General features: G+C 46.1%; 1 protein-coding gene across 2 annotated transcripts in view; it reads right to left on the bottom strand.

The window, feature by feature from the left end:
• RAB6A (RAB6A, member RAS oncogene family) overlaps positions 1 to 15,739 on the bottom strand; it is a 57,344-nt gene that overhangs the window by 9,093 nt on the left and 32,512 nt on the right. The window contains exons 2-6 of one of the 2 annotated variants that reach the window (XM_065833887.2): positions 11,309 to 11,367; positions 5,325 to 5,378; positions 4,100 to 4,205; positions 2,066 to 2,177; positions 1,004 to 1,097 (exon numbers count right to left, since the gene is read on the bottom strand). In XM_065833887.2, coding sequence (XP_065689959.1) covers positions 1,004 to 1,097; positions 2,066 to 2,177; positions 4,100 to 4,205; positions 5,325 to 5,378; positions 11,309 to 11,367 — 425 coding nt within the window. Of the gene's footprint in view, positions 1 to 1,003; positions 1,098 to 2,065; positions 2,178 to 3,894; positions 4,001 to 4,099; positions 4,206 to 5,324; positions 5,379 to 11,308; positions 11,368 to 15,739 lie in introns of both variants that reach the window. The other variant, XM_065833894.2, reaches the window with a different exon arrangement.

Genomic DNA, 15,739 nt, shown 5'->3' with positions numbered 1-15,739 from the left:
CTCTGACCTACTGACCACCCCCTTCTAACCCACCCCAGGTACCATTGGCCTTCCTGGCCACAAGGGCCCAGTGCTGGCTCATGCTCACCCTGCTGTCCCCAGGACCCCCAGCTCCCTTTCCCCTACACTGCTCTCCAACAGCTCCTTCCCCAACTTACACTGGAACCTGGGGTTGTTCCTGCCCAGATCCAAGACTCTACACTTGCCCTTGTTCTAGTTCATTCCATTTCTCCCCGCCCAGCTCTCCAGCCTGTCCAGGTCTCTGATGGCAGCACAGCCTCTGGCGTGTCAGCCACTCCTCCCAGCTTGGTGGCCCCAGCAAACTTGCTGACAGTCACTCTGTTCCCTCATCCAAGTCATTGATGAATATATTGAATAATCCCGGCCCCAGCACTGCCCCCTGAGGCTCTGCACTGGATCCAGGCCTCAACTGGACTCTGCCCCATTGACCACAACTTGACGCTCCTCCTTGACTGGTTTGCCCACACTTATTCACTGAATCGAAATCAGAAAAGGTCCTCAGATCGATATTTGCCCAACTTTTTGGCCCATGCCTTAATCCCTTCAACCTAAACACCAAATCTGGATTTGCAAGAATCCAGGGAGGTACAGAATCATGGAATCGTTTGGGTTGGAAAAGATTTTTAAAGTCATTGAGTCCAATTGTTCCCCCACCCCTGTCCCTGCCCCATGTCCTGAGAACCTCATGTCCGTCTGTCCAACCCTCCAGGGATGGTGACTCCACACTCCCTGGGCAGCCTGTTCCAATGCCCCACAGCCCATTCCACAAACTGTTCCTAATGCGATTCCACACCCAGGAAGCTTCTTCAAGAAGCTCCAAGTCATTTCCTGCTCAGCCACCAAGTCAACTCAGACATTATTTGCCGCATAGAGAGCACAAAGGTCCCACTGACACCCCTCATAAAAGTTTCCCCATGGCTGGGACGCCTCCAGTTCCACAAGGATGGACCGACAGAAGCCATTTCAGCCACCGTGTTCTCACCTGTTTTACATTGTATCCCGCTTTTGCGCTAGTTTCGATGAACATTACATTCAGCTCTTTGGCTTTTCTTTCTCCTTCCTCAATGGACACTTGTCTGGGGAAGATAAGACAGAAATAGTAAAAAAAACCCCAATATTAACACAAAAAAATAGACAAACACCTTCATTTTCATCTTCAGGTTTTGTTACAGTTCAGAACGCATTTCAGTTTTTCTTTCCCCGCATACAGGGAAAAACTGAGCACAGTTGTAGAAAAATGTCACCATTTTATGCTACCAGATGGGCTTCATGGCACAAAACAGCTCACAAAATAGAGCTCGGGTTCCCAGCAGAACACACAAGACGAACATATAAGATTTCTCTACGTCCTGCCCAGGACGTTGTGTTCTTCTGTCTGAACAATTAGCAATCGCTAAGATTTAAATGCCCAATAACCATTGTGAACTTGCAGCTTACCCAACTACCTTAAAAAAGGACCAAGTGTGTATGAGTGCCATTAAAATTTCTCCATAGGTTGTTCTACATACCAAGAGACACAAGGGAAGCTGTTTTGAGGAAATAGGGATTTTTATATCAAATCCAGAACGCTTGCCTCTTGCTTTTGGGTTTACCTTTGCGACTTCTCACTCCTTTGTGTTAATGTCAAACCAAGCAGAGAACACCACGCAGCAAAAGCTGAAGATGCACGACTTCTAATCAAAATATTGAAGTTTGCCAACTGAACAAAAACCCCCGAAGAGTTTTAAATGGGAGGATTACTCGCGCCATTCATTTCTATCTGAGCGAATCTATTAAGCGTGAATGTTTGTAATGACTTTAGCTTGTTCATTCAGTGATGGAGGTTGTGGTTAACGCTCCTTTCTTGTTATGTGAACAAGTTGGTGACAGTTTCTCGACTCATTGTGCTGGAAACTTAACCAAACGATCAAGTTTTATAATGGACATTTCTCTAGTCGCTGCCATCTCCGGCACCTTCAAAACGAGCTTGAGCATTTTGAAAAGCAAAATAGAATAAAAAGGCAAGCGTTCTCTTTAAGAAACGCATTTAAAGGTGAGTTCTTACCTCTTATCCGCTAGATCTGTTTTATTTCCCACCAGCATGATGATGACGTCACTGCCCCGTTCCGTTCGCACGTCGTCGATCCATTTCGTTGTCTGCTGGAACGAGTTGACATCTACCGGAGAACAGCGGAGAGGGTGATCACCGCGCTATTCCTCACACACCGCCGCCACACACGGCTTTACATCTCACAGCAAAGCTCCATACGCTCTGCAACCGGCATCGCAGAGCGATGAAGAAGCGGCGAGCGAACGCTTCGGTCTTTCCACACTGAACAGATGAAAACTTTGGCGTTGATGGGTGGGGAATTCACTGCAGGTGAATTCAAAGCCAGGGAATGAATTGAGTTGAGCTACAAGTTGGTTTCGATAGCGTCTCAATCATGAAGTCTCATCACTGTGTGTTAGACCCTTTGTTTTTAGATCAACGTAAAGTACTTTATATGGAGAGTGCGAATTAATGTGCTATTGTATTCTACGCTACTCGTGGCTTGTGCAGCTGGAGCAAGAGATTCCTATGGTTCCGTTGCTTCTCAAAAGTACTTAACACCAGGTACACGCTTTGTGCAAATGGATCACGTCTTTACTTGGTAGGCTCTAGGAAATATCAGTTATACAACATACGAGCAACTCTTTAATTCTCCAACGCCGAGTTCCAAACAGCTTCCAAATCATTTGCACAGACCCAAAAAGACCAATTTAGCCTGCCCACAGACACCTTTTCTTAAGGATACATCCCTAAAAGCATCAAAATAGGAATTTCCAGAAACTACCCTGATATACATGAGCTCCACAAACAGCATTTGAGCTGCAAAGTAGCTTAAAAAAGGGGCAGCAGCTCCTCCCAAATAGATTGATTTCATTTTAATGCCTTCTACTGTATAGTTATATATTGTATGTTACTCAAGACTTGAGCGCTTGCCAGCGTCTTAATTCTTCTCTTTACTACGTGGTAATATTGAATTTGCTAAGCTGGTAATAGAATCCCCAAGTTTGCAGCGAACCTGTAATTTTAGCCCAAACGAACGTGCTATTTTGAACAATTTAAGCTTTTCTAGGTAATCTTCCAGTCTTTAGAAATGAAAAGACGAGCGTTTTTGTAGCGTTAGGCCGTTGCTCCCAGTCGATTCTGGTTTAGAACTGGAAGTGTCGGAAGGTTTAGTTCTCCTAAACCATATTTTGTGTTTGTTGTAAATACAGAACTCGAGTAAGTTGGGGGCTCTGGACTGAGGGGAGGGACAGAAGGAAAAGGCTTGAAAAAGCACCGATATTTTTAGTTCACAAAAATGTACATACCTTAGTAAGAAAGGAAAGAACAATTGTTAAAGGAGAAGGGCTTAGCGGGTAAGTTTTTACACATTGCAAAATGTCCAAGTGGCTGATTGGAATGAAAATGTGATGTTAATGCAGTTTCCCCCCCCAGCCCATGTCCCAGATCGATCGATTTTTTGGGGGGTGGGGAGGGCAAATGGAGTGAGGCGAGTTACGGTGATGGGTACAAAGTCTCTATGTGAAGTATTCGGATTATCTACGTGTTGGAGACTAAAAGTCCCGGGTGATATCATGATCAAAAAGCAGATGGAAGAGGGTAAAGTGCAACAAGCCCGGTCGGGATTTAAGGCTTCAGGAGAACGTGATAGGAAAGGGTTAGAAAATCACGTCGTTCGTAAGACAATTTATACATTACGACAGCAACCGATTGTCTACAATGAAAGAAAAGAAGTCTACTTTTTCATGCCAGGATGAAGAAGGAGCAGATGACTGTGAGAAGACATGCAAAGCTAAAGGATGGAAAGGGCAGAGTATTAGAAATGCAGAATTCCCCCCACTCACTTGTGATATCATAAACAACAACTGCGACAGTGGAGTCACGAATGTAGCTAGGAATCAAGCTCCTGAACCGCTCTTGACCTGCTGTGTCCCATAATTGCAACCGTACCTAACGAAATCAGTCAAACAAGCGAGAAAAATAAGAAGAAAAAAAAAAAAGAAAAGAAAAAAAAAAACAAAAAGGTCAAACCCAGTGCATTATACCTACTTGTGATATCGTAAACTACTACGGCAGCGGCAGAGTCACGGATGTAACTGGGAATGAGGCTACGGAAACGTTCCTGACCCGCAGTATCCCACAGCTGCAACCTGATCTGTGGGCGGGAGAAAATTAAAGAAGCCAAACTGCCACTAAAAAAAATCAATGAATAACTATTTACTTCTATTTGTTTGTTAAAAAAAAAAGCGCTAAATCAAAATGATCAACTCATGCAGGAGGTGAATGGGGATTGGGAGTAGCAGCTTAGCCTCCTTTTTTACAGCGATCTCTCCCAAGCGTTAGCAGGAGGCAAACTGGTGTGTGTACAATTATCTCCGCTGTATTTCCTTATTTAAAAACGCTTCTCTTCCAAAAGGGGGAGGAATAAAACGGCTCAGCTTTCAAACTGAGGGGCCCAACGTGAATTTTCACCCGCAGTTCTGTCTACACGAGGTTTTCGTGCTCTGCCGCTTGCACCCGTACCGCGGTTTGTTGGTATTTCAGAGCACACACCGTATTTCGCAACACGAGCCTCCAGTGCTGGGAAAGTCACTAAAGCGACTTTTTAAGGGGCATAAAACACTAATTATTGCTCCTTATTTAAGCCTCGGCAATGCGATGTGCGCACAGAGGGGCTCAATGTCTCTTACCATCAAGGTTCTGAAAGAAAATATAAGGTATACTAAAACCAGCGTGCACGGCGAGAAGCGCAAGGGCCGCATCTCACTCCTGAACCACTTTGAATAAACCACATTTATTGTGGGTTTATACCATACCACAAGCTCAGGCAGCACCGTGTATAATTTGCCCCTGCAAACAGCTCGATGGTTGAATTTAATTAAGAATCCGAGCTCATTTGAAAGCCCTGGGTTTCATTTCGGGAGCTAGAACCGCACCAACTATCATTTGTGGATTGCTGCTGAACGCAACATTCTCTTTAAACAAAGAATGTTCAAAACTATTTGTTAATTAGCAACACTTAGCAATTTATATTTTATCTTTTTTGCTGAAGGGGTTACGCACGGTCCCCTTCCCCAAATTATGCAGCCCTCAAACCATCTGTATCATCTTTTGCTTTAAAGATGGGGATTTCTCAGGCCCTAAGGAGCGAAGGGTCAACCTGGACGAAGTTTGTACTTCCCAGGGATCCCAGACCCACGGGCCCCGCAATTAAAACAGCTGCTGATCCTCATTTCTGCCGCCCATAGAAAAGCGCAATGAAAATCTTACTCACTGTTCGATCCTCCAGGTACATGGTTTTCGATAAGAAGTCGATACCAATCGTTGCCTGTAAGAGAAAATGAAAGAAAAAACCAATTAACAGGTCAAAGCGAAATGAGCGTAGTGGTTGTGAGGGGAGTGAATTCGGCACCTGTCGCGCATCTGCAAAATAAAATAAACCAAAATGCGGTTTTCCCATTTTTTAGATATAGCTCTACCTATATGTACAATTCAATAAGCAGTTTCCTTGATAACCATAACAAGATCTTAAAGCACAAAAGGTTGTTAAGCTTAACTTGATGCACACTGACATTTTAATCCATACAGTTGTATGAGTATCAGGAAGGATTTTTATGTGTATCACCCAAATTAGCGTCCGCCCGCTGATCCAGGGTATTTGGGCAGGTTGATTTCTTCCTGACTGCCACAGATCTTAACGCATACTAAACCTTTTTCATGAAGTTAAAACGGACAATCTTCACATCTGCTGCAACAAAAGTAAACCTCAATTAACTGAGTTAATACTAAACATAAATGAGTAAGGGATTTGACAGAGTGTCCCACAGCATCCTCACAGCTGAACTGAGGGAGTGCGGTCTGGATGAGCGGGTAGTGAGGTGGACTGGGAACTGGCTGAAGGGAAGAAGCCAGAGAGTCGTGGGCAATGGGGCAGAGTCCAGTTGAGGCCTGGATCCAGCGCAGAGCCTCAGGGGGCAGTGCTGGGGCCGGGATTATTCAATATATTCATCAGTGACTTGGATGAGGGAACAGAGTGACTGTCAGCAAGTTTGCTGGGGACACCAAGCTGGGAGGAGTGGCTGACACGCCAGGGGCTGTGCTGCCATCAGAGACCTGGACAGGCTGGAGAGTTGGGCGGGGAGAAATGGAATGAACTAGAACAAGGGCAAGTGTAGAGTCTTGGATCTGGGCAGGAACAACCCCAGGTTCCAGTGTAAGTTGGGGAATGACCTATTAGAGAGCAGTGTAGGGGAAAGGGACCTGGGGGTGCTGGGGACAGCAGGGTGAGCATGAGCCAGCACTGGGCCCTTGTGGCCAGGAAGGCCAATGGTACCTGGGGTGGGTTAGAAGGGGGTGGTCAGTAGGTCAGAGAGGTTCTCCTGCCCCTCTGCTCTGCCCTGGGGAGACCACCCCTGGAATATTGTGTCCAGTTGTGGCCCCTCAGTTCCAGAAGGACAGGGAACTGCTGGAGAGAGTCCAGCGCAGCCACCAAGATGCTGAAGGGAGTGGAGCATCTCCCGTGTGAGGAAAGGCTGAGGGAGCTGGGGCTCTGGAGCTGGAGAAGAGGAGACTGAGGGGTGACCTCATTCATGGTTACAGATATATAAAGGGTGAGTGTCAGGAGGATGGAGCCAGGCTCTTCTCAGTGACAACCAATGATAGGACAAGGGGCAATGGGTGCAAACTGGAACACAAAAGGTTCCCCTTAAATGTGAGAAGAAACTTGTTCCTGGTGAGGGTGGCAGAGCCTGGCCCAGGCTGCCCAGGGGGGTTGTGGAGTCTCCTTCTCTGCAGACATTCAAACCCGCCTGGACACCTTCCTGTGGAACCTCAGCTGGGTGTTCCTGCTCCATGGGGGGATTGCACTGGATGAGCTTTCCAGGTCCCTTCCAATCCCTGACATTTTGGGATCTCACTGCGGTGTAACTGCATCCAAGCTTTGAGATGCTTCACCGAGAACATCCTTATATATGTTGAAGAGAAAAAGAAAAGCATCACTAAGTGCTCTGTAAAACGCAGTGGGAATAAAGAACAAAACCAGCCTGCTTGTGAGCAATACCCAAAAAAAGAGATGCAAAGGGATAATAAAGCAGAACTGAACAAGCCCAAAGTGAATTTCCATTTGCAGCTAAATATAAAACACGTTAGAAAACCAACTTTCCTGGCTGGATCAGGAGCACCAGGATAAATCAACCACCCAGTGATGTTCGGTTGTCACTGAGAACTGCGGCATCACCAGCTCAGAGAGACGACATTGGAATCGTCAGGGAGATGCACGAAGCCTTAAAAGACAAATGCACCTTCTGCTTTTGTTTTCTGTTGTTTTGGGAGAGTATTCCTTGGAAAACGGCCTCAAAGATTCCGTTTTCCCTCGTGTCTGTTTGTTTTTACTTTACAGAAGAAAAGCTACAACCCCCTGATATCTTCCACCAGATCCACAAGTCAGGATTCTCAGTCTGGTTGATAAACTGCTGGAAATTCAGATTGTCTCTGATTCAAAGGTCGAAACCTGCCCGAGCTTGTCCTGCATTCCATCCCTCCCACACAAGGCAGCAAGAGCTCCGAAAAAACCTCCGTGTGCCACGAAGAAATGCATCAAATCAGGGAGATTTCCTGCCAAAACGCAACAGAAAGGTCAAGCGCAAGACTCAGTTTAGAGCCGGGCGATGAAAACATTTGCGCTAATCGTGTTGAGAACATATGGCCGGTCTGGTACTTCCGAGCTGTGGACTAAACCCCCACAAGCTTTAAGAATTATATAAAATAACTTCCAGCCAAGGGGTTTGTCCACCTGTATCGTTCCGACCATATCGCGTGATATAAAGAAGCGGCGATATCAAGGAGTGCGTTCAATTATACATTGCAGATTTTTACTACAATGAATAACCTATAATGAGGGTTTTTGTGGCAATTCCGATGAAAAGAGCACAAAAAACCTCGAGGGATCTTTCTACATAGGTTGTAAGAAGAGCTGTGCGATGTGGAAGTAGAAAAGTCTGCTTATTGATGGAGAAAAAAACACATGGACATAAAACGGAGCTAATTACTGTAATTAAGAGGGAGGGAGGCTTAACCCACTTGTGAAATGCTGGAACATGCAGGAATGGGATGGGATGGGAGGCACCATAAGGCTCAATCGCGAGTTTAAAGGCAAAAAGCTGAACACACGAAAAGTTCGAGAGGGTCACGCTATGGGTGGGGTTGTGTATGAGAAGAATATTGAATCCATCCATCCATCCATCCTTAGGCTGATAAGGAATTGTTGTTACCATGTTTTACAGGCCATGCAGAATTACCCCAAACTACACAAGGAATCACAGAATGTCAGAATGTGAGGGGCTGAAGGGCCCTGGAAAGCTCATCCAGTGCAATCCCCCCATGGAGCAGGAACACCCAGCTGAGGTTCCACAGGAAGGGGTCCAGGCGGGTTTGAATGTCTGCAGAGAAGGAGACTCCACAACCTCCCTGGGCAGCCTGGGCCAGGCTCTGACACCCTCACCAGGAACAAGTTTCTTCTCGGATTTAAGTGGAAACTCCTGTGTCCCAGTTTGTACCCATGACCCCTTGTCCTATCATTGGCTGTCACCGAGAAGAGCCTGGCTCCATCCTCCTGACACTCACCCTTTCTATATCTGTAACCATGAATGAGTCACCCCTCAGTCTCCTCTTCTCCAGCTCCAGAGCCCCAGCTCCCTCAGCCTTTCCTCACACGGGAGATGCTCCACTCCCTTCAGCATCTTGGTGGCTGCGCTGGACTCTCTGCAGCAGTTCCCTGTCCTTCTGGAGCTGAGGGGCCACAACTGGACACAATATTCCAGGGGTGGTCTCCCCAGGGCAGAGCAGAGGGGCAGGAGAACCTCTCTGACCTACTGACCACCCCCTTCTAACCCACCCCAGGTACCATTGGCCTTCCTGGCCATAAGGGCCCAGTGCTGGCTCATGCTCACCCTGCTGTCCCCAGCACCCCCAGGTCCCTTTCCCCTACACTGCTCTCCAACAGCTCCTTCCCCAACTTACACTGGAACCTGGGGTTGTTCCTGCCCAGATCCAAGACTCTACACTTGCCCTTGTTCTAGTTCATTCCATTTCTCCCCGCCCAACTCTCCAGCCTGTCCAGGTCTCTGATGGCAGCACAGCCTCTGGCGTGTCAGCCACTCCTCCCAGCTTGGTGGCCCCAGCAAACTTGCTGACAGTCACTCTGTTCCCTCATCCAAGTCATTGATGAATATATTGAATAATCCCGGCCCCAGCACTGCCCCCTGAGGCTCTGCACTGGATCCAGGCCTCAACTGGACTCTGCCCCATTGCCCACGACTCTCTGGCTTCTTCCCTTCAGCCAGTTCCCAGTCCACCTCACTACCTGCTCCTCTCAAAACAAAGCAAGAATCTTAATTATCTTCTATGTCACAGACCAGATTTTCAACTCACTGTCCTCTCTGCTCCGCCAAGAGGCTGAAACTAAAGGGAAAGTGTTGCATGGAATTCTCCTCTTGCTGAATCTCAATGATTCTCAGGTAATCACCACACTTCCAGTGCTGGTCTCTCATTAGACACCTCACGCGGTGCCACAGAAGGACGAAAGTCTTTCCCAGAAGGTCCGCGCTCCAGGTCAAACACAAACCAGCAATGGCACAAGGTTCTTCGGGGTGTCTGGGGCTCCTCAACACGGTTACAGCGAGTTCTTGTTCAATCCATAAAAACAGCTTCTTAACAAGGTACAGGCAAGCAAAAGAAAATCAATGCACAGCGTGGATTTCATTAAACAGCATCTTCCTCGTTTTACCGACCAAACACAAAAACCTTGTTCAAATTGGGGCAGTTTTCAGAAAACAGGCATTTAAAATGTATCAGAAATGTCCAGATCAAGCAAATCATCCATCAAGTAACCTACAGCCAACCATGTACAGAGTTTAATATACATTATCATTTCAGTACTTGGCTTTGAGAGGTCTCTAGATAATTCTGGGCATCCAGAAATGGATATTGTGGGTTGCCACTAACGTTGGGTGTGATTTTGGAGCTTTCATGACTTATTCTTTCTTCCAGCTATAGCAGAATAGGACATAGCGCCCCATCTCAGTCATAACCACAGCAAAACAGGGCTTTTTGGACTAATAACACTATACCAAGTACCACCTTAATTACAGTAATTAGCTCTGTTTCCTGTTGTTGTTTTATTTCCCCATTTACACCACGCATAGTGGTAGTTAAATTGAAGCCGTCTTGTACGCTCTTAAGATTTCTTATTGTTTTAAGTCCATTTTGCCATCATTTAGGACTTCATGTCAGACCAGCTTGGCATGCAGACAACCATTTATCACCAAGCACTGAGGGACAAACCTCTTGGAGAAAGAATTAGGACGCAACTCAAGAGAAAAAGAACAGACCTGATAGAAAAACACTGCGGAAAACCAAAAGATTAAATAAAAGCCCTGAATTCACACATCCATGTAATTACAGTGGGTAGAACTTAAAAGGCTGTTTGCTCCCTCGGGAGTGTTGATGTGTATTCCAGCACACCAAACCAGCTTTTAAACAAGATACTTGGGTAGCCGCTAAATAACTGAAGACTCACAGCGTTGTTATTTCTTTATCCCATCGCCTCTTTTCCCACCCCCCTGAAAAACCCTTTGCGTTCATCAGGTTTTTCTCAGCGTAGCGCGTTCAGAACCTCAGCAACTTGGGTTGATTTGTCACCTAAAATGAAGCAGTGAAGGGGATACGGATTGGAATAAAAGGAAAACACAAGGTAGTGGAAAAGCCAAAGATTAAGCTGGTCTCCTTGTCCACAACAGAAAGGATTGGAAATAATGGTGTTAAGTTGAAACAGTGAAGACTGAGGTCTTACAAAAGGTATTATTTGGGTGCTTAGGTGTTCTGAGATGTTACAGATGGTATTTGGCCCCTAAGAGTGATGAGGGAAAGAAGGTTTGATCCCTTTAGGTCTCTGAAAGCCTTGATGGCTGTAGCAACACGGCAATGCTGTTGTTTTGCTCATGGATTTCTGTTGGGTTGGTTCATTTTGGTTTTTAAAACCTAATTTACTCCTTTAAATGAACCCCCGCTTCAGCCCCAATGTGAATAATAAATAAAGGAGGAGTCACAGAACGGGGATGGGTGCAACAAGCAGTTTTGTGGTATTTATTCCAGTAGACACCACAAAATAGCATCTTGAAGCACATCCAGTTATCCACTGCAAACAAGTGGGTTTTTCCTTCAGAGCGGCCCCATAAAATACAACAATATGAACTGATTTACCTGGTAGGTGTTGTCGAAGCTGTCGTACATGAACCTGGTGATCAAGGACGTCTTCCCCACTACAAAAGAAAGAAACACACATTCAAGGAACAATTTCGGAGCAAGGGATTTGAAAACGGTTTCAGGAGGAGTTTTACTCTGTGTCTGACAGATCCACTCGCAAGTTTTAGTTGAACCAAAGGAACGAACGCAATAGGTCTGACAACCCCTGCAAGAAACTATTATAAATGAGACAGCTCTTCTTGCTTCTCAAACAAGGTCACTATATGGCTTTAAAACGCGTTTGGCTGAGTATCTCAATGTCACCCTCTCTGTGTTTGTCACACAAGACTGAATAGCATCGCTGTCGAGAGGCTTGTTGACCATCTGCCCATCACCTTGGATAATGGATTAATACTCCCTGTTTTGTACAAGCAGGTTCAGATGCTGTTAAAAACACCATTATCCACCCCAGTGATGGTAACCGCGACTTGGCTTGGGCACGTGAAATCACAAACTATGTCAAAACAGGTCAAAAATCCTCATTTCACAGAATCACAGAACATCAGGGATTGGAAGGGACCTGGAAAGCTCATCCAGTGCAATCCCCCCATGGAGCAGGAACACCCAGCTGAGGTTCCACAGGAAGGTGTCCAGGCGGGTTTGAATGTCTGCAGAGAAGGAGACTCCACAACCTCCCTGGGCAGCCTGGGCCAGGCTCTGACACCCTCACCAGGAACAAGTTTCTTCTCACATTTAAGTGGAACCTCCTGTGTTCCAATTTGAACCCATTGCCCCTTGTCCTATCATTGGTTGTCACCGAGAAGAGCCTGGCTCCATCCTCCTGACACTCACCCTTTCTATATCTGTAACCATGAATGAGTCCCCCCTCAGTCTCCTCTTCTCCAGCTCCAGAGCCCCAGCTCCCTCAGCCTTTCCTCACACGGGAGATGCTCCACTCCCTTCAGCATCTTGGTGGCTGCGCTGGACTCTCTCCAGCAGTTCCCTGTCCTTCTGGAACTGAGGGGCCACAACTGGACACAATATTCCAGGGGTGGTCTCCCCAGGGCAGAGCAGAGGGGCAGGAGAACCTCTCTGACCTACTGACCACCCCCTTCTAACCCACCCCAGGTACCATTGGCTTCCTGGCCACAAGGGCCCAGTGCTGGCTCATGCTCACCCTGCTGGCCCCAGGACCCCCAGCTCCCTTTCCCCTACACTGCTCTCCAACAGCTCCTTCCCAACTTACACAGGAACCTGGGGTTGTTCCTGCCCAGATCCAAGACTCTACACTTGCCCTTGTTCTATTTCATTCCATTTCTCCCCGCCCAACTCTCCAGCCTGTCCAGGTCTCTGATGGCAGCACAGCCTCTGGCGTGTCAGCCACTCCTCCCAGCTTGGTGTCCCCAGCAAACTTGCTGACAGTCACTCTGTTCCCTCATAACCCAGACTGACACAAACTCTGCATATTGGAACATTCCAGCCAGGTACCAGAAGGCCTTGTCATTTTGTTTTCCTTAAAAGACGAGTAATATGAGACTCATTTTTTAAACAATCATTGTCACTACATTAATTTATACCTCTGTAAGACCAGCGATCCAGCTGAGCTGGGACTAAGCCAAATTTAGACTCAAGGGACAGGTTTTTGGTGCTCCACATTGTCCTCACCTGGAAGGGACCAGCAAGAACAACCCTCTTCAATCTATTTAAATACTCCGAATTGTAGGCAAATTATTTAAGAAACAACCAAAATGACTCACGAATACCTCCAAAAATCTTCAGTATGGTACTTAAGCAGCTTTTTAATCCACCCACAAGCTTCGGTTAACTCTGCAGAATCAATAAACTAAGAGGAATCCAGCAGATTGGAGAAAAGGCTTTTCCGCAGCTTCGACATCTGAATTCCTGGGTGAGTTTTTAACATATTCCACGCCACAGGTATAATCAGGTTTCCCAGGAGGCGAAGAAGCTGCCTTAGCAAAGGTAGAGTAAATATTCCCCTCCGTGAGTGGGTTTTGGGAAGAAACGCATCTCAGATGGGCAGAATCCAGTTTGTCCCAGGAGCCCATAAACGTGTGGAACGGCACAAAGTGGTGCAGGACAAATCCTCAAGGGACAGAGATGAGCAAACCCAACGTTTTCCCACTGAAATTCATCCCGGGAATGGGTTTGCGGCACCACAACCAACCATCTAATTTAATTCTTCGGATGTGTCTATCAAAGCTTTGCTATGTCACAACCCCTGAAGAACATTAAAGTCTTTTGGTACAATATTTCCCTTCGCGCTACAGTTTCTTGGAGGAAACTATACAATCTAAAAATATTGTATATTTCATATCCCACCGTATCTTCACTCATTTCACAAAACAAAGGGGAAAATAAGGTGGCGCTTGGCTCGCTTATATTTACCCATCCGCTTCAACCAACACTGGGATAGAGCATCTCAATGCACTTCGGTTCTCAAACATCCCAAGGATTTCTTTTCAGTATTAATACCAACCGCTTCCAGGTTTAATTCCACCACGACTGCTGAAAAATCACCACGATTCCCACTGTATCTATAATGAAAAGGTAAAGTCGGTGAATCTCCTCTTCAGAAATCCACAAGTTTAGATGATACAAAGAGTCAGCAGGGGGGTAGAGGTTTAAATATTCGCTTTATAAAATGGGCACTCCAAAGACAATCTCGCCTCTCCCCAGCCTCCCAGTATAGAAAATATCCCCCCCAAAATGGCCGGATTAATCACTTTGGGACTCATATCCCATCTGTTGCACGCTAAAGCCATGGGGATGCATATGGTGAATCCCCAGTGCGTGACTTGAGAAAGAAAGAACAACAATAATAAGAAACATTGCCAAAAAAAAAAGAACCAATTTAATTTTGGAGCGATTGCAAGTTTAAGGACACGATCAGAATTCAGAATTATATAACGACGCGCTGCTCAAAATCCAGATTGCAAACAAGTGGGTATGAAATCTGGGATTAGAACCTAAGGAAGACGGTCAAGATTTCAGCTTTGTTGGGTTCTGGTGTTGTTTTGTTTTGCGGTTTTTAATCTACTGGGTTAATTTAATCTCTTGAAAAATTTAAAGACACGCAAACACGTCCAGGGCAGCATTAGTCAGGAGCATATGACATCCTTTAGGCTTCAATATTTCTGGTATGCTGCTGGGATGGAAAAAAAGAGAATAAATATGTTAACATTATCCTTAGAGGAATAGAAGTGGGGAAGAAAACGCTGTGAGTGGGGTTTTATCGCAGTGAACAGAACCGAGAGGTGACAGAAGGACAAGGGCAGTGATCCTTCCCCTGTGCTCTGCATTGGGGAGGCCACACCTGGAGTATTGTGTTCAGTTCTGGGCCCCTCAGCTCAGGAAAGAGATTGAAGTGCTGGAGCGGGTCCAGAGAAGAGCAACAAGACTGGGGAAGGGACTTGAACACAAGACCCATGGGGAGAGGCTGAGGGAGCTGGGCTTGTTCAGTCTGGAGCAGAGGAGGCTTAGAGGTGAGCTCAGCACTCTCTAGAACGACCTGAAGGGCAGTTCTAGCCAGGGGGGATTGGGCTCTTCTCCCAGGCACTCAGCAATAGGACAAGGGGGCAGGGGCTTCAACTCTGCCAGGGGAAATTGAGGCTGGAGATGAGAAAGCAATTCTGTGCAGAGAGAGTGGTCAGCATTGGAATGGCTGCCCAGGGAGGTGCTGGACTCACCGGCCCTGGAGGTTTTTAAGCTGAGATTGGCCATGGCACTTAGTGCCATGATCTGGTCAATGGACTGGAGTTGGACCAAGGCTTGGACTGGATGATCTCTGAGGTCTTTTCCAACCCAGTCCATTCTGTGATTCTGTATTTTATGAGAGAAAAAGTACTAAACTGGCAAGAAAAGAAGAGTTACCATCATGCCTGCGAGGCATGGCTAATTCTTTGATAAAATGGATAAAGATTGCGGACTGCAGCAAAATTAAAATAGACCGTAACATTTGGAGTTCTGCGGTTGAACTTAATCAAAAAGATCTGACTCTTTTCATGGCATCAGACTCTTTAGTTTATCTACCAGGGTTTGTGCTTTGCTTTCCTTGGCGCTGGGCGCCCAACTCTCTGAAGTCGATAACGTGTTGGATTTTAGCATTTTGATGTTGGAAATCCATCCTGAAGTTTTGAGCTCTGGCTGCTTTGTCCTCCTTTTCCTTTCTGTTCTTTATACTTGAATTTATAGGAGATGACAACTTGGTTTTTCAATGGTTTATGTGGTTATTCATCACAAACTCCTAAGAGTCTCCGCCGTCCCAACAGATAAATCTGTTCCTGTTCAGGGTCGTCCTGTTCAACGCAAAATTTTGGACTTTACAGCATTCTGTGTGTGTATATTTATCTATTTATATCTATATATTTATATATATTTAACATATGAGACACCATTTTTTATTACGGACAAGACAGAGTTGGAGGTGAT

Source organism: Patagioenas fasciata, chromosome 1, assembly GCF_037038585.1.
Source record: "Patagioenas fasciata isolate bPatFas1 chromosome 1, bPatFas1.hap1, whole genome shotgun sequence".
Lineage (NCBI taxonomy): Eukaryota > Metazoa > Chordata > Aves > Columbiformes > Columbidae > Patagioenas > Patagioenas fasciata.
This window is presented reverse-complemented; position numbering and strand designations above follow the sequence as displayed.